The following is a 19,278-nucleotide window of genomic DNA, read 5'->3' as shown; positions in this document are numbered from 1 at the left end:
ATATTATTTTAATTTTCTCCCTCTCCAAGTACAAGAACGCTGGTGTGATTGAACTGGAAGCTTGCGTGAAGGCAGTGAGAGTCCTGGCAATACAGAAGAGGAGCATGGAAGCCTCTGAGTTTCTGCAAAATGCAGTTTATATCAACCTTCGGCAGGTCAGTTGGAAAGTCCAGTTATTTTTTTCTTGGTCATTCAACAGAATTTACTGAAAGTTACTTAGACTCAGGAGACTCCAGTTTATTTTCTGTATCACTGCCTTCCTTCTGATGAGAGCTTGACTTCTGAGGATTTTCACATCTGTGAGTCTGGTTTGCAAGGTATTGACAGTTCATCTAAAAACATGAGGACTTAGTTTGAGATTAAAGACTCTCTTGCTTGTTCTCCCTTGTGAAGGTAAAAAAAATCCATAGTTGTTCTCTTGTGATGTTGTATTAAGGAAAAACAGCTGCGGGGGACTGATCTGCATTGGATTTTTAAAATTTTCTTGATTGCATCTCCTTCAGTGAAACTGAACAAATCAGGAATGGCCTGTTGCAGAATGAGCTGAAGGGTCTGATTAGTGTTCTTAATCAACTGAATCTTTGTTGTGTAGTGCAAAGTCTTAATTAAGCCAAATCAGAAAGGAATTCAGGGGGGAAATCAGTGTTTGGAACTGTGGGGAAAGTGCTCAGTGTCACCACAAAACAACATTAACACTTGATCAGTGTCTCAAGCTTAGTGTCACTGCTTACAGAGAGACTGCTGTGTTTGAAAGAACTAATAAAAAGTTGTTAGGTTTCTTACTGATTTTTGCTCATTACATCTTGGTAAGATGAGCAGTTTAAGTCCACACCATTGACCTTATTAAGCACCAGGCAGGGACAGCAAATATATGATGGGGGTAGAATACTTTCTTTCATTTGCAGAGAATCCTTTCTTTGGCATCAATTTTCTAACAAAGTGTAAATGAGACATTATTTAATTGATAAGCTGTCATAAAACTCATCAATTTTGTTACAGAGTCCCTTAATTGCCATTATCCTTGTAGCGCTAAGTGCCTTCTCTTTGACTCTGTAACCTGTTTTTTTGCTGGCAGTTCTGCACCCTTTTTTGTTCACCTGTCCTGTTCTAGTGCTGTTATTCTTGTTGCCTGCAAACTCCAAAATTGTTGTTTTTTCTTTTTCTGGAAGCAATTACTGCCATTTTTCTCCCTGACACCGCTGATACTGCAACTTCCACTTTTTATCGGAAGAAAAATGTAAGACATAGTGTCTTGGTTTGAAAGGGAGGTGTCTGTCAAGGAAGGAAAAGAAAATGTGACCCCCTTCCCTCCAAATTATTATAGTCCGAAATTACGGAGCTTTCAGGCAAAGATATGGGAAAAGGAGTAACAGTCCTTTACTAATACATACATATATATTTGTGTATAACAAGGCAAACAAACAACAACAACAGCAGCAACAACAAACCAACCCAGAAACCCAGTGCCGGCCTCGCTCGGCGGTCGGGCCCTTTCCCCTCGGGTGCAGTTCCGCTCGCAGCCGGCGGGGGCGCTGGTGGCTCCCGGCCGGGCAGGGCGGGTGCGGTGATTCCCCCCGCGCCTGCAGGGGGCGCTGTGCGCGAGCTCGGCCGTGTCTCCCTGACGGGGTCATGGTGGGCACGCTGGGTGGGGAGAGGGGCTGCAGCAGGAGCCCCGGAGTGGAGGTAGGACGGCAGGGACAAGCAGACCCCGGAGTAACAAACAGAAAACTCCACAGCCTCAGCAGGAGCCGCGGGGGTTGGGTGGACACGGGGTGCTGGGTTAGAGTGCAGCAAAAAAGCCGAGGCAGTGGCAGAAAGCAGCGGGGCTGCGCAGCAGCAGCAGCAGCCAGGCTCCTCTGCAGCAGCTGTCGCAAGGAGCCTGGGAGATGCGCCCTCTGGGAAGGGGGAGAGGGTCGGGGTCCCTGGTTTTCCCAAGGTACCTGAATAGATGGTGAGGGTCCTTTCCAGTCAGACCCAGTACAACAGCTGATCTAACCAGCGAAGCTCCACTCATGGTAGGAGAAGACAGCAGGAGACGGAACCCCGCAGTAGTGGCGAATTCTTCCCACAGCGACCACAGCCTGTCTCTCCTCCGATGCCGAGAGAGAGCAAGGAGCTGAGCCCAGCCCCTCACCTCCCGGCCAAAATCTCAGGGTATCTTTGCCCTTGCAAAGAGGAAACCCCCAGGTAAGAAAGGAGACAGCTGCACCCTTCCCCAGCCTTGGCCATTTCTTCTGTCTCTCTTGAGTGCCGGTTGTTGTTGTCTCTTAGCAACAGATGGGACAAAATTCCATGAGAGAAAGAAACAAAAGGAAAAAAATCCTAACCCCCAACACCCAGTAAATGGCAAAGTACTTGTCACTTCAACAGCTGATAGCTATTGCTTAATAATACACAAGCACAAACGTTGGCAACATGAAAAACATGCCCTAAGCTGCCAGTGAACTTGCAACCAGTACAGCCTAAACCAGTACAGACTGGGATCTCTGTGTGGCTGGGGAGCAATGTCGCATTATTATGTGAAATAAGAGTAGGATAATCTTTCCTGGGCTTTCCCCAGGGCTGGGAAATGCATTTTCCATAGAGAGGTATGGCTGAGAATTTTATTTACAGCTTTTAAAAATTTACTGTATAAAATGGAAACAAATAATAGTTGTATTTATGATTTGGACTAACTCAGAGGAGGAGTCATCCTGTGATAGCTGAGGGAATAAACTGTAGGACAGTGTTTTTCACTTGCAGGTAAGTAGAACACTAGCACAACCAATATTCTACAGCAGTAAAAACACCTCACAGGTTAAAGTGTAAGACTCATAAACAGGAAAACTAGTTCCTATCCATAAATTCAATTCCATACTCAGTCTAGTAATATTATGTACTGGTATTTTCTGATGAGCTGCAGGGTAATAAGACTTAACTTTGCATCCAGTTATGAGGAATAAATTATAAAATATAATTACAGAGAAAGTGAGATTATAAAATTTTAATGTAGTAAGGAATAATTAAAAAACAAATAAAAAGCTGCGTTCTTGAAAGCCTGTCCTGAAACACGCCTTAGAAAAAACCGGCTCTATTACTTGAATAGTGACCTACAGCCTTTCCAGGTGCAGTTGTAACTTGGTTTGGTAGAGCAGTTAAATAAAAATTAACCAGGTGGAAATGATGCTGTGCTTCAGGTGGTGGCTGTTTTGCAGCCACTTTACAGGCATTAAGCTTTAATAAATTTGTAGGGTCTGGAAAGATGTTTGTGAATGCTACATCCATGGCATGCAGAATGCCTGCTGCAGTCTTCCCAGAATTAATTACTTGGAGTATCTGTGTGGGTTTTTTCTCCTTTTCTCTTCTTTTAAATTCCTGAATGGTAGCACATAACTGTGTGTGCTCGGGGAAAATGCAATTTTGCTGTCTTTGTGGTGATGAAAAAACAGTTTCCTGCAACTGAGGGAAATGCTTGAATAACTTTGGGAACAACCATTAAGCAACAAGTTGTGTAACAGTGTTAAAAACTTACATATGATGAAAATAAAACTTTCTAGGAATCTGCTGCCTCTCTCATAGTTCCAATTATTAGTGAGTGCTCTTGGCTACCTAAATAGCATGACTCTGTCTTTCCTTATCTTGAAGAATTTAGTTGCCATAGGTGTGTGAACGTTGTCAGAATTTGTATTTAAGGAATAGCTTTTGATAGGGCTTTTAAAAGCTTTTTTGCTTTATTTCCTGACTATGTGCTTGTGCCCTTTTCAACTCTGCTGCCTTATTTTTTATTTTTCTAGCGTGTTAAAAATGGCATAAATGGGTAACTAAAGTGTGACACCTCATGTTCTTTCTGAGTGATTGCTTTTGGGAACTCTGATAAGCTTCTTTAAAATTTTTCTGTATTTTCTTTTTGTGCCTTCTGTTCTTTCCAGCTGCACTGATTTCTGAAAGTGTTCACCTTGGTGCAGTTGCCTTTTTTCACAATTCCTGGTACAGGGCTTGGTCTTTTTCAGGGATGGCTGGTACTTTTGCATCTCTCACCATCTTCTGTTGTCAGTTCTGAAGAAAATAGCATCTTCAGCTTCAAAAATTGTCTGAAACTCTCTAAAATGCTTTGCTACTCTCTCTCTTCATATCCTGAAGTACAAAGATTTGAACTGTCAGAGAAGGTCGTGGTGCCCTCTGAAAACTCCTTGTTGATATCTCATACCCCTTTGCCCAAAATTAGAAGTGACCTTTGAGAACAGACTACTTTTTGTAATTATATCAGGACTTAAGTGACTAAAAGACATTTTGAAGCTCTGCTTACAAGACCTAATGATTTATGTAAAAGCCAGCCAGTGTGGTGAGCAGCTTCCCTTGACTGTCCAAGCCTGTAAGCGCCTGAAGTTAAACACACTGATTGATACTTCCAGTTTTGAAGAATGAATTGCTGTTTCTGTCCTTTAGGGCTATTTTTGGGTGAAGTTTGTCACTTGAAACGCCTTTGCAAAACGTGTTGGCAGCTTTAGAGTAATTTAAAGTATGTCTCATTGCTTTTGATTGTGCCATATCCTGTGCACTAGGTGTCAGCATTGGTCTGCACTGCTAGTTCCTGGGACACAGAGTAGGAATCATCCAGAGTTTCTGTGGCAGTTTCTTCTTGGCTGGCTGACTCCAAAGCAAGATTATCATCCAGGCCAGAGGCAAAAAGAATTAAGTTGCCTGTGACTTACGCCAATACGCTGATAAGCTAAAGAAGCACATGGTGGTAGTTCCTTACCAAGTTTGTTTCAACTTTAAGCCTAAGGGAGCTTTAACTAAATTCCACCTCACTTGTTGGCAGTGTGCATATGTATCATGGAATTCTTTAGGTTGGAATAGACCTCAAGGCAAATCATTAACTCAGCACTGCCAGGCCCAACACTAAACCATGTCCCCAAGTGCCACATCTACATGTCTTTTAAAGCCCTTCAGGGATGGTGACTCCACCATGTCCCTGGGCAGCCTGTAACAATACTTGACTCAGTGAAGAAACCTGGGTCTGTGTCTTTCTACGACATTTTGCTACTTTGACATTATTTTTCACATAGTTGGGAAAAGCTCCCATTGAACTCACTGCTGCCCTCCAAAACTTGCTTCATGCAAGGCAGTGGTGAGGCACTGGCACAGGTTTGCCAGAGGAGCTGTGGATGCCCCATTCCTGGGAGTGTCAAGGCCAGGTTGGACGGGGCTTGGAACAACCTGATCTAGAAAAAGATGTTCCTGCCCGTGGCAGGAGGGTGGAACAAGATGATATTTAAGGTCCCTTGCAACCTAAACCATGTTACGATTCTGTGATTCAGTCTCACAGTGTATAAATCACAGTACAGTTTAGTGGAATGAAAATTTTGTGGTTTACAAGATGAGAGACATAAAAATTGAGACAGTAGTTTCTTGCTTTCATAGCCTGAGATTTTAAGGTTAGATTTAATCTTAAAGGGATGAAAATCTTAGTGAATCAGTAAATCTTGGAAGTGGCATATTTGTGCACTCCTTTCATTCACATGACTGTCATGTTAAGTATCTTCCATTCCATGTGGAGCTGTTTAGCTGTTACTGTTTTCACTGTTTACTTGTTAGTACCACTTACAAATAAAGTTGAAGCCGCAGAACTCCATCTTTGCAGTTTTTGTTAACAGCTGAACCGAGCTTAAGTTTTCCTGGCTGTAGAAGCTGTCATGCCTGGGTGTGTGCAAATCCCTGGCCTTCTGCAGCGCCAATGTCTGCTACTGCGTTTTGCCTCCTGTTTGTTTTTTAAAACTCAGCACTTGAAATCTTTGATTAAAAACCAGTCCTTTTCTCTTTTCCCTTCCAACTCCAGCTCTCAGAAGAGGAGAAGATCCAGCGTTACAGCATCCTGTCAGAGCTCTACGAGTGCATCGGTTTCCACCGCAAATCGGCGTTTTTCAAGCGCATCGCAGCCATGCAGTGCGCGGCCCCCAGCATCCCCGAGCCCGGCTGGAGGGCCTGCTACAAGCTGCTGCTGGAGACTCTGCCTGGCTACAGCCTCTCCCTGGACCCTCAGGACTTCAGCAAAGGTCAGTTTGGATTACCACAGTTGGGCACTTAGCTGGCTTTCCATAATAATTTCCTTGAGAGATTTCATACTAGACCTAAATTATTTACTAATCTGAAACTAATTCCAACAGATAAAGCAGTTGTTTAACACTGTACCTTCACTTTCTCTTAATGTTTTTCCAATAATTCCAAATTTCTGTGAGCCACTGCTGAACCTGTTGCTGTGGTTCCCTGTTTGCAGGAAGTAATTGTTTTATTTACAAAAACTTCGTTTCTAATGTTTTTCAAAAATGTCTTTGTTTTGATAATATGCTTCTCAGTACATAAAAAGGTCAATATATTATTTTGGATTTTTTTTCAATTAAAGTGCCTTCAGCTGTTGGCATCAGAAATTGTATTTCTTCTGGTTTTGTAGTTATTTGATCTTATAATGAAAGATTAAAAGGCCTTTTACATATTTTTGTATATAGACACAAATAAAGGTTATTTTACATATTTTTGTATGTAGACACACATACATACATATAATGTAATTAACAGGGTCAAGTAGGTCACATTTTCCCACAAATTAGATCAGAGACAACTAAAATGCTGCTTGGCAGCTCCTTTTGAATAAACCTTTCCAAAACTTTGTGTTGCGTTCTATAGCAGCAGTTTTGGGGACCATTCCCTAAATGTTGTAACTGCAGGAGAGGAGCAGGAAGTGATGGGCTGAGCTTTATTTGTGGATGGTTAGTGTTGTTTTTTTTTAACCTGCTGCGATTTAGCAGTCCAATTATATGTGAGGGGGGTAGAAAATGCCACGTGGACTGGGTGGAAAAATGCAGAGAATCTAATCTAGGAAGAAGGAATGTGATGGGAAAAATATGCTGTGGTCTGGGATGGGACTGTGTTGGGAGAAGAGGTTGTAGAAGTTCTGCAAGAAACGATGATTTAAAAGGCAAAAAAATGACATGATTGGTGTTTATCTTTCATTTTTACCTTTCCTTCATGTTGCACTGAAATGCTTTGTCTGATTTTCACCCCCAAAATGGCTCTTTTAGAGACATATGGAAAGATCACTGTACACTCTAAGATAGAAATGACATTTCACACATGAAAGATAATGAGACTCTCAAAATATAAACTCTCAAGGTTTGGTTGCAGTAAATATTCCTAAAATAGTTCGCCAAATGCTGATGGGTGATATTAGAAGGAAGGCTGTTGAAGTTTATGAAGTATTGCACTTCTTGAAATATCTGTTATTTAAAAATTACTGCTCTTGCTTACTACTAAAAGCAGGTTAAGCTTCATTAAGAGTGTTTCATATTATGGTTCTGAAAGGAAGGTTATGTTATGATCTATTTATTCTTTCCACAGATACTCTGCAAATATGAAGTAATTCATGGTCTGAAACTTAGTTTTAAATACTGAAAATCAGGATATGTGCCTCGTGTTCTAAAGTGTTAGTGCTTTTATTGGTCAGGAAAGCATTTAGAGAAAATATCTCTTGCTTGATCTTTAAAGAGAGTTAAGAATTACAAGTTGTTTTTTTTTTTTTTTACAAAGACATGGACTGACAGGACAAGGGGGAATGGCTTCAAACTGACAGAGAGTAGGTTTAGATTGGATATTAGGCAGAAATTCTTTACTGTGAGGGTACTGAGGCCCTGGCACAGGGTGCCCAGAGCAGCTGTGGCTGCCTCATCCCTGGAAGTGTTCAAGGCCAGGTTAGATGGGGTTTAGAGCAACCTGGTCTAGTGAAAGGTGTCCCTGCCCATGGCAGGGAGTTGGAAATAGATGATCTTTAAGGTCCCTCCCAGTCCAAACCATTCTATGTTTCTATGATTTCAATTTCTGTATGAAATCTCATGTGCATTGTCCAGAGAATTTAAAAAATACATAAAACTTCAAAGGTTTTGCATACCATTTTGGTTTCTGGGAAGTGTTAACTTCATCTTCTGCATTTTAATGGTACATTTCTTAGTTGATAGACAAGCACATAAAACAAAAATTGGTTTCATGTTTAGATATTCAAGCAAACACAATCCTAATTTTTGTGTTGAGTACAAGATTTGGATTTGTAACAACCTTTGGGTGATTGGTGTAAGTGCCATAAAATACTGCTTAGCATATGAAGAAAACCAAAATGAATGGGTTTGTGATGACTTCCAGGTTTAAAATATATTAAATACTTGCATTTTTTCCAGGAACTCATAGGGGATGGGCTGCAGTGCAGATGCGTTTGCTCCATGAACTTGTCTATGCTTCCAGGAGAATGGGCAATCCTGCCCTGTGTGTCAGGCATCTCTCCTTCCTGCTCCAGACCATGCTGGATTTCCTTTCTGACCAAGGTATGACTTTCTACAGAAGAATGTGTTTGCAGTTTCTATTGACCCACAGTCAAATAATGTGACTGTTTTGAAATACAATTAATTGGAGAAGTAATGGAGAGCACAGAAGTTGGGGAATTCTGTGTATGCCTGAGGTGGGTTGTTGATGGTAATCAGTCAACAGAGAGTTGAAATTAGATGATCTTTAAGGTCCTTTCCAACCCAAACCATTCTGTATTTCTAACTTGTAGAGAATGAACATGATGGACCTGAGTTAAACAGTGTTTAACTGGGACAGTGGCCTTAAATTTCTCTACATTTCTTCAGTTTCTTTCTTTCTTTTTTTTTTTTTAATCAGCAATAAATTTCAACAGGATTTTAATACATTTGTCAAAGGTTGACAATGCAAAGTGTCTGTGGATGATTTTCAGCAATGGGAATTTACAGAATCACCTGGAAAGCCAAAAGTGACAACTGTTACGTTTGTATTACATTTCTTAAGAAAAATATTCCAGACTGACCTATCACCCAGCTCAGTGAGACCAGTGATCTTAATTAGTGCTGAAAGATTTTAAAAATTGGTTTTGCTTCTCAGTAAGCTAGGTAAAAAAAAAGCATTTTTTTCCAGTTACTCCTTTGTTTACAATAAAGAGGATGGAAGTGAAAAAGGATAGGGTTTATTTTTTTTCTTTTCTCCTTCAGTTATGGCCACATGTCTCCCCTTAGTGACTCCTGCAGCCAAGAACTGTATTGGCAAACTTTAGGTTTTTGCTTGATTTTTTTCCCTCTGTTTAGTGGCTCAAATCAGTGCTGGAGGAAGGAGAGGAACTGGACTAAAACGGATAAACTGGACTAAATGTGCTTTCTGCCTGTAGATCTTATTTGCTGTTAAAAGGTCCTTGGATTTTCCTGGACTTACAGTGAAGCTTTGTTAAGATGTGTATGGAAGGTTGTGCTGAAGACAAGGTTTAAGCTCTACCACTCTGCATCTCCACATGTGACATTGTTAATCCCTAATCCTAAAAAGGTTTGAACTCTTGAAGAAAAGCAACTTTTTTGTTTTTTGCCTTCACACATTTTATGTCTGAGTAAAGCCTCTGGTTTCATAAGACCTATAATAACTGAGATATTTAGTGCCTTTGAGAAATCAAACTGAATGTTCTCCCATGTGTTTGAAAAATATTTTTTTCTCCTTCTCTCCTGAATACGTCCAAAATAGAGCTTGCTGTTGAGTTTGATGTATTTTATTGATATGCTCTTGCTCAGACATGATGAGTGGTGTTCCAAAGGAGCTGAAGTGTGGATGACAGTGCCAGAAATGTATTTCTGGCTTGTAATTTTTTTGGTAACTTTTCTGAGATTGGTACTGTGTGACCATAGAATCATTAAGGTTGCAAAAGGCCTCCAAGATCATCAAGTCCAACCTGATGTTGTGCAAGGGTCCATTTAGCATAGAAAAATTACTTTAAATAAATAGTTCTTTTAAAAACATCAGAATATTAGGAAAAAGTAAACCAACAAACACCCTTCAGTCTTGAGCTGTGGTAAAGAACAAAAGCAAGACAATTGAAGGCAGAGGGTTATGTTACTGTTTTACTTACTGTGAACTGTTCTCCTTATAAACTGTTAAAAAGGTGTCATTAGTATTTTTCTCTGATAATCACAGTGAAACATCCAGATTTTCTTAACCAATTGAAGGTTTAATTAGAAAACAGAAATAATGCAGTGGTATTGGAGTTCAAGAGTGCCAAGATTTTACTGTTCCTCTGTATGCTGCATAGAAAGTCACCAGTTACCAAGGGTGGAAGAAAACTCACTGTTTTGAAAAGTCAGTTTTTTGAATGTTTTCTTTCCTAAATAAACTTCATATTTTTAAAGCTTGTTACTGATTATCTGCTAAATCCTATTCTTGTATTTAAAGTTTGGGTAGTTTGCAAGTCATTGTAAAAATTAGAATAAATAGAAGTGAAAACTCTTAAGCTGAGAGGAAGTTACCAGCTAAACATTTGTCACTGGAACTTGATCGTCTAACCTTTTTCTCTCAGGATTAGCTGCCTCTAGACACAGAAAAGGAATATTTTCTAGTTTTTTAATCTAATTCTGTTCATTTACTAGTTCAGTTGAAGTTGGTATACTGGGACTTCACAGAACAGAAAAAAGAGATTTATTCTCCAAGTAGAAATTCAGCAGATGAGATTTACTTGTTCCAGTGAAATCTAGATCTATTAATTAGAAGTTCTTGCTTCTATTAATGGAACACAAATGCATAGTCAAAACTCGTTTGTGTTTAAAATAAAATTTAGTGTTTTAATTGAATGACACATTTTAAAATACAACTTGTCTATGTTTACTTGAATTTACTTGAACCTCCAACCATGCAGCCTGGCAAAGCTAAATAAAGAGTATCATCAAGTAAATAGGAGATGTCAGTCACTATTTTAACAACATGGAAGCTAAAAATTTGATACAAAATTAAGCTAGTTACATAAATATGTAAAATGCAGTCTTCTGCTAAGCAAAAAGAGGTACTAAATTCTGCATAAACCTCTAATCTCAAGCCATTATGTTTTAATGTTACCAAGCCCTTAAGAATCACTTTCTTTAAATAAGAATTAAAATATGCAGTTGCAAAGTTGCTTGGAATTAAACCTATCTTTTGCATAATACTTTTTGAAACAAAACTGTGTACAGCTCAGTGAATTTGAATTGAGTAATGTCAGATATTTGGAAAAAAAGCCATTCTTTTATTGTGGCTCTTTACTGATAATATCCATAGTAGTTAAAAGGACTGTGACATGCACTGAGTGCAAATAATTCTGAGTTGGCTCATCTGTTAGGGCCTCACTAAACACAGAACTATTTGGAAACAGCTGCTAAGGAAATGTGACTGTCCACTCACCAAAGCATGTCCCTGTGGTGAAGGAGTATAAAGTTGGGAATGTGTCTCCATTGCCTTTTTGAAGAGTTGAGGTTTGAAAGCGAAAGCTGTGAACTGCTTTACTTCAGAAAACGTGGCACCTGTTGAAGGTCATTGAAAGACCTTGTAGTTGATACACCAGGGGAGGGAGCAATAAACTTTGGATACATCAGGCGAACTTGGCTTGGATACCAAGGAGCAGCTGACAGATTTTAGGGGAGCAGAGATGAAGATCATCAAAGATGTGCTGTGACTGAACGGGAGGTTGCCACTCTCAAAACCCTCCATAAGCAAGTGCCCAACCTTCCAAAAGTCTGGGAGGTCTACAAAGTGTTGGAGTCTTTACTGTCTTGGCTGCCCTGGCTGCTCCTGCGAGGCTGCTCTTGCCCCATCCCACTGGTGCTGCTGCTGTGGCTCTGCTCCCTGGCTGGGCAGCTCTGGGAGGGACCCCGGGGAAAGCCCCATGGCACCCATGGAGATCTCCCGGATGGCACTCTGGGGGCCAGCACTGGAGCAGTGGTGGGGGTAACCCCTTTCCTGTGCTCCTCATCATTCTTGGCATTTTCCTACTTTTCTGTTCTTTCTTTCCTCTTTTATGAAAAAAGTTAGTGCTTTGGATCCCAACATTTAATTTCATTTGTGTTTTAATCCCACTTTTGGGTATGTTTAGAACCCTATTCCTTCCTGCAGTTGTGGATTAAGGCAAAACTTGCCTCTCCTCACCTTAAGTGGATCAGGACTGTCCCTCATCCGTGCAAGCTCATAGTCTTTCAGACGTTCAGCAGGTTTCTAGCTGTCATTCCTGCTCTTTGTTTCTGTGGCAAGGATCTTGTGCTGAGGCGACCTTTTCTCACCCACCATGCATAGCATGGGATGAAACTAGGAGTATTCTATTTTTTTTTTTTTTTTCTTTTTTTTTTGGGGGGGAGGAGCAGGGAGGTGGCTAGTTCCTTAAAGACCTTCAAGGTTCTTCTGTTTTGTTGTTTGGGAAATAATGTGCACTTTTCAGTGCTTCTCTGCCAAGATCTTCCTGTCCTGTGGTTATTGTTGCTGCACTTGAGTTCTTTCCAGTCTTGTGGTGAGGTGACAGCCTTCACATCTGAGATCCCAACTGCTCTGTCAAGTACTTAATGAATTAAACTACTGATTCTGTGATGATTCTGCATTAAACATGCAGAAGCAATTTTTCATCTGTTGACCAGGGGTTTGGATTACTCTTGAGCTGTAGGTGATGGAGAGAACAGTACTTCCCAAAATATCCTGATGTGCCTTTCTGTCCTTCCTCTGTGTGGCTGATTCTTAAATCACTGGATTGAAGAAAGGTGCTTTTTCTCAGCCTGTAGTGAGATCATTGTAACTGATGAAGAATTTCTGCCCAAATTTCTGCTGAATGCTGTTTCAGTTCCCCTCATCCTCTAGATGAGTTGGGATGGACTTGTCAGTGTTGGCTGGGCAGGCCACCTCGATGCCTTGACAGCTTGGACTTCTTGGTAGGCAAGGGACTTCTCACCATTAATCTGAGAGCACTTTCAAAACTTTTTCCTTTCAAGCCTGCTGTGCTCAAGTGATGAGTGAGATGTCAGCTGCCAGGGTGAGGATGTGCCTTTTGCAAAGAAGTGATGAGTTTGATCTAAGAAAGAAACTCCCAACCTTGTTTATCTTCAGAAATTATGGTTAAGCCGGGACTAAGCATAGTTTGATGATGTCAGATGTGGTGTCTTACAACTCTTAAAATATGTCTTTCGATCTTGCAGTTTGAAAGAGGAAATTATGCAGTATTTTAGACATTTTTATTTATAGAACAGATTGCATATGCATCCCCTCAGTGTCATTTAAATTTCAAATTGCTATGTAGAAGTATGGGAAATAAGGAAGAATATTAAACTGGGCTCATGAAAATTGACAGCTAGACCACAAGTGAATGTGGAAATGACTTTAACCCTTTGTAGCCCTCCTGCCCAGCAGCCGTAAGGACGAGACTCAATTTCTGAGGATCTTTACTTAAAACTGTAACGTCGTCCTGAATTTCCGTCCAGACCTGGGAAATTGAAGTGAAGCTGCACAGACACTTGGTGGGTTTTACCTCCCTGCAGAGATGGGACTAAATGGCATTTCAGTGGAGCCGGGGATAGGAATAGCCTATGAGCCTATAAATTAGTTTTGGGCATGGAATGATTTAAAACTGCATCTTTTTTTGAGGGACTGCTGGGAGCAGCTTGCGACTCTGTTCACCTCACTGCCTCCTGTTCTCTTGCTCTTGTCTTGCTGTGACTTTCTCATTTCCCCATGTTTACAGAGCTGTAGCCAGAGTTGTTGAGCGTTCCAGCTCATTTCAGTTTGAGCTGGTTGCTCACCATTTCTCCCGTTTGCCACTTCTCCTGCCTATTCTCATAATGTTGCTCTTCCTTTTTTTCTCCTGTTTTTCATATTTAGGTTAGAGGAAACAAGATTATAAATATTACAAATAAAGACATAAGCCCAGAAAAGATTTTGAGGTGTAACTTGCTCAACTCATGAAAAATAGTAACTTCACACAGAAGCAGGAAGCCTGCCAGAACTGAAGGATAATTGAGGTATGGAAAGAGACACTCAGGGAAGATTGAGCTGTGTCAGAAAATTTGGATCAACATTTTTTGCTTAGGAAAGAAGATTCCAGTGCTGGTCCTTCCTCTACAGGGAATAAATCTGTGAAATTATTTTGAAATGTAATTAGAAGTGGTTTATGATAGGGAGTGATCTGAACTGTAAAATGAGTAGTAATAAATTTCAGGTATCAGATAAGGTTCAAAGATGCCAAAAGCATTTTAATTTTAAACAGCTGAACTACAGTTGCAGTTAATTTCTTAAACTTGTTTTTATCCTCACTTTAAAATTACAAATGGCAAGTGTATTGCTGTATTTTTTTAAGAGTTCAGGGAGAGATGGAAGTTCTTCCAACTGATACATCAATGTCATAGTCTTCCTAATGACCCTGGCCATGCCAGTGGTTCTCTTTACAAGATTCATCACTCCCCTTATGCATCCATGGCCGTCTCAATACTGACTAAGTGACCCTTGTCATTGATACTTCTCTTGAAGTGAGGTAAATCAAATTCCATCCTTTGAACCCCTCTGGAGTTCAGTAAATTTGGCCTCAGTACTCAGAAGCTCTAGTAAATAGTAGTAGGTGTTTGGATAATTGTGATATAATAGGAAGAGGTTGGAACATCTTTGAAGCATGACTTATTTTCAGGGAATGATGGAGCATTTAAATGAGTGTGATTTAGTTAATACAGTGTTCCCGAATTAAAAAGGAAAAACAAAAAACCAAACCAAACCAAACAACAGCTATTGGTACATTAATTCATTAATGATTAGAAGAGATAAAAACAATAAGTGAATGAGTTTAGGGTGTTGAGGAAGGAGATTCGCAGTCATGTGCTCAGCAATAACCAAATCATCCCTGTATTATCAACAGTTTTCAGCACAAATCCAAAACACAGCCCCAGCCCAGCTACTGTGAAGAAAATTAACTCTACCCCAGCCCAAAGCAGCGCTTGTCAAAACAGATGTAAGCTATTCGGGAACTGGCAAAAGTGACAATATCACAATTTGTTGCTGAGTTGGTTGTTTAGAAGAGTTTCTAGAGTAGACTTGACTGTGATAATGTTACTTGAGAGTGGAGAGTAAGAGATCCTGTGTTGGAAACGTGCTCTTAGAGAGTCTGCTGATGCTGTCACAGGTAATCCCCCAGAGCTGTGTGATGAAGGCACCAACTGCTCTGCTCTACAGTTCTGTTTTGTGCTGCAATGCTTAAAATACTTTAAACTGCATTTAAATTAGGGCAGCATTTCTCATAGGATCATCTGTAGTATGTAAATTAATTTTTAGAAAGGTAAATGTTACTGATTGCAAGGGCTAAAAAGAATGATGCTTTAATCAGATTGAACAGAGAATAAATGCAAGTTAAAACTTTAGAGTTGAACTCAGGTTTACTTAACTGACACTGATGAACTGGTTTTAATGCACGGTGTTGTATTTTAGGTGACAAAGTACCTGCAAGTTGGTTTTGCCCAACCAATAAACCTTTCAAAATGGAGCTACTTTGGTTGGTCTTATAATATTCAGATTAACTGATTTCAGGATGAGGATGGAAATCTTCAGTATAATTACCAGGGAATATTTGTAGCAGCCTGGGTAGTTCTTAGCCATTACTTTGAAATATTTTGAAGCTTCACCATAGTGTCATATCCTGCCTGTGTACATACATATAAATAAGTGTACGTGTGTGTATGTGTAAAAATATATTAAACAGACTTGTCACCTCGTGTGTTTGATGTATAGCAGTGGCACAGTGTGGTGTAAGAATGAATATATTAAAAAAGCCTGAATGGAAATGCTTTCTGATGCGTTGGAATAAAAGACTTGGGAGATTGTATATGAAGTAAAAGGAAACTCCTTAGAAGCCAATTAACTCTTATTCATCATGGTACCATGACCTTCACTCTTGTATTCCTTCTCCCAAAAGTTGTTAATATGTGATACTTCTTGCTGCTTTTTTGAACTCCTGCCCTTTAAAAATCTCCCTCTGGAATTTGTATTTTGTAGCAACAAGCCAACTTATTAAATAACTTCCCTCAAACTGCTTTATTAAAAGGGTGTAATTTATTTTCCTGAATTACATGTCTTTTAGACTTCGAATTTTTTTTAGATGGAATAAATAAGTACAATGGAGTAAACTGAGTAAACTAGCAACAGGAATAAAAGATTCGTTTTCATAGATATGAAAAGCAACAATTTTTTAAGTCTCATGTTATATGAAGGAAAAAATTAAGTACTGTGAATCAAATGTTTAATATTACAGACAAAGCTGAAAGTCTCACACGTGATTTACCTTTGCTTAGACTTGAGTGTCAGTGGGGTACAGACAAAAACTCCAGCCAATGCCACAGCCAGATTCTTAGGCTACAATCAGCAGATCAATTGTTACAGTAAAATAGTGCTTTTTTATGACAAAAAAAATTCTGTTAATTTTTTTAAGGTCACTCATGAACAAAATGAAGTCTTTGAGCTTTAGCCCAAAATTCCTGTCTTCATGTAGGCAGCTCTGATCTTGAAGAAGTCTGATTTCCCTCAATTAATTGAGGGAAAAGATACAGGTGGGCAAATGGAGGCACATTGCCATGTTTTTATTCCAGAAAAAAAATTCCTTTGGGGAAGATCTGCTTTAATTGGCAAGATGAAGACATGAAGAATTAGTGCTGTATTATTAAGTGCTAATTTTTTTGTACCAAAGGAAGCTATTTTAGGAGGTGCTATGTTACTAAAATTCAAATACATTTTATATGAAATTTAACAGACTCAATACTGCTCTCTCACCCTAAATTAAAATTAAAGCACTGGAATCAAGGTTGCTATTGAAATTGGCACTTTATATGGAAAAAGAAATATCCATGTTTAAAAATGGATCATCCATGTACCTTAGTGAACTTCCCCATATGATGTCCATTGAGTGTGATTGGATGTGCTATGAAAAGATGAGTAAGATAGGAGTGATACTGAAGAGATGTTTTTACAGAAGGATGGGAAAACTCAACTGTACGTAAGGAGAGAGAGCTGCCATGTTTGAGTTTTAAGTTTTCAGACAGTTTTTCAGCTTTTTCAACAATTAAACCATCCTTTTCTCAAGCAGGCATTAAAATTTCGAATCCTTGTAAACCTTCCTGGCTAAATTCCTGTGACGTTGTATAACAGTATATTGGGGAAAATGTTCTGCAGAAATCAGTGTGTTGTTCTTCCCGTCCTCTGTCTCTGACTTTCCACACAGAATCCAGAATCAGATGTGTTTAACAGTTGTGCCATTGTATCTGCGAATATTTACAGAACCTACCTTGCCCAGCAGCAGCTTTGCAGCAGTCCTTAACTTCATTTATCATTATAGAAGTGAGCCTAATTTACTCCACTTTGTGTAGAAGTTGGACTCCTGGTACTCCTTAACATGAAAAAATTATTACTGATTTCAGTGGTTTACAGACTGGTTTTGTGTGTACAAAATATATTTTTTAGTATTGAAAGTATGCATGCAGACTTCTGAAGTTCTGAGATATGGTGGAGAGCCAGACACTGAAATTTTAATGGTGTCTTTATGAACTCTGTCTTCAGCTATGTTGATTTTTTAAATGAGGTTTTAACAAGAAATATTTTTGTTCAAACTGGCTGGGCCTTCATGTGTACACATTTTAAATAATTATTAAAAATCTTGTAATGGAAGACTGTGATGTGTTTAGTCAGTCTCTTCCCATTCTTTTTCTCTGTGGCAGTCACTTTAGAAGCTGAAAACATTCTGCTTCTAAAAGACAGCTATTTTTATTAGTCTAAAATACTATTTTCTTCCCCATTCCTGCAAAGTTAGCAGTAAATTGAGAACTTAGTTTTCGAAGATGAGCTATTACACAGCAAATAACTGAATCCTTTGTGTGGATGGAGTCAGTCTCTTTAATATAGTTCATGATGCTCTATTCATGAAAGGAGGTCTTAATCTCTGGGTAGCATAGATTAATTATTTTCCTGTAGTTTCTGCTCTTTTCTGTGTCAAACAGTGAATTTTATTTGTCTCTGCTGTGTTTATTTAGAGATTTATGTTGCTTGATTTCTTAAAGAAATGGGATTCATACTCTCTGCTGACTGCCAGTGCCTTTCTTCGTAAGAACAGCTTTGGAGTCTGTGTCGGGAACACACACATTTATTGCACTAGACAATGTTGGGATGAACACCCAGGGTTCCTGTGTTGCTTTCAAAGCAGCTTGTTCAAGTATCAGATTTCTGAGCAGTTTGAAGTTGTGGTTTCTTGCTCCATGTATTTTTCAGAAAAATATTAGAGGTGCTGTTTGTTACTAAAACTGTAGAAAGTGCCATCACCCAATCCCCATCAGAGTTAATGGGGTGGAAAAGCAGGTGGTGCTGCCTGCAGATGAGCTGCTCTGTTCTGCTGAGCTCCCACAGCCCAAGTGCTGCAGGAGTGGATTGATCGTGCAGGTCTTGCTGAGGTGCTTTGCTCACACCTCTGTCCTGGTCGAGCTTGGGAAGGGGGATGGCCTGAATACACAAATGTGGTGCTCCCTGTCCGTCTGCATCTGCCCCAACCAGAGCTCGGGCACTACCTGAAAGGGTCTGAGGAGCTTTGCACACCCCTGCAATCTGTGATTAACTGCAGAGTAAAAAGTGTGTGGTGGTTGCTGTCCGTGAATACTCAACTTACACTGCTGCTTTTGTGAGGGTCTTAATGTAGTTTGTGGCCTTTTTGAAATTCTTTAGACAATACACTGTGTCTTGATAGTAGGGAAGCAGATACAGACTTTTTTTCTTATCTAGTTGTCAAAAGGCTCACCAGGTAATTTTCATTTTTTGTGTGTGTGTGAAGGAAATATCACAGAATAGTTTGGGTTGGGATGGACATTAAAGATCATCCCTGCCATGGGCAGGGACACCTTCCCCTAGACCAGGTGGCTCCAAGTCCCATCCAACCTGGCCCTGAACACTTCCAGGGATAGGACAGCCACAGCTTCTCTGGGCAACCTGTGCGAGGGCCTCACCACCCTCAGTAACTAGTTTTTTCCTAATACCTTATCTAAACTTGCCCTCTGTCAGTCTGAATCCATTTCTCCTTGTCCTGTCACTACATGCTCTTATAAAAAGTCTCTCTCCATCTTTCTTGTAGGCTCCCTTTAGGCACTGGAAGGCCATATCTATGTTTATGGGTGCAAAAACTACTTTTTCTCTTTTTTTTTTTTCTGTCATTAGACTGACTTTTCCGTCTTGTTATATATTACTATTAATTTATTAAGGAAATGTTTGAGTCTTTCCTGAAAGAGTTGGGTTGGGACTGCTGCAGGAACGCCCCTCAGACTTCTTCTTTGTGACCATTATTCAGTGTTTTCAAGGGAGAAGGAAAAATCTCAGCCAGCACAAAGCACCCTGGGCAATGAGGGCTTTTGTTAAAATGTTGATTCTGCGCCTATCACTGAGGTAAAATTGAAGTCAGAAGGTATTTAGCTA

General features: G+C 39.8%; 1 protein-coding gene across 10 annotated transcripts in view; it reads left to right on the top strand.

The window, feature by feature from the left end:
* TRAPPC9 (trafficking protein particle complex 9) overlaps positions 1–19,278 on the top strand; it is a 480,517-nt gene that overhangs the window by 21,972 nt on the left and 439,267 nt on the right. For all 10 annotated transcript variants that reach the window (XR_004244481.1, XM_032134195.1, XM_032134121.1 and 7 more), the window contains 3 exons: positions 30–155; positions 5,819–6,035; positions 8,205–8,348. Coding sequence is in view for 9 of the 10 variants with exons in the window: in XM_032134195.1 (XP_031990086.1) it covers positions 30–155; positions 5,819–6,035; positions 8,205–8,348 (487 nt within the window). In the remaining variant the exon portion in view is untranslated. The remainder of the gene's footprint in view (positions 1–29; positions 156–5,818; positions 6,036–8,204; positions 8,349–19,278) is intronic.

Source organism: Corvus moneduloides, chromosome 1 (assembly GCF_009650955.1).
Source record: "Corvus moneduloides isolate bCorMon1 chromosome 1, bCorMon1.pri, whole genome shotgun sequence".
In the NCBI taxonomy this organism is placed as follows: Eukaryota; Metazoa; Chordata; class Aves; order Passeriformes; family Corvidae; genus Corvus; species Corvus moneduloides.
The sequence above is the reverse complement of the archived record's forward strand: the minus strand, read 5'-3'. Positions and strand labels throughout refer to the sequence as shown.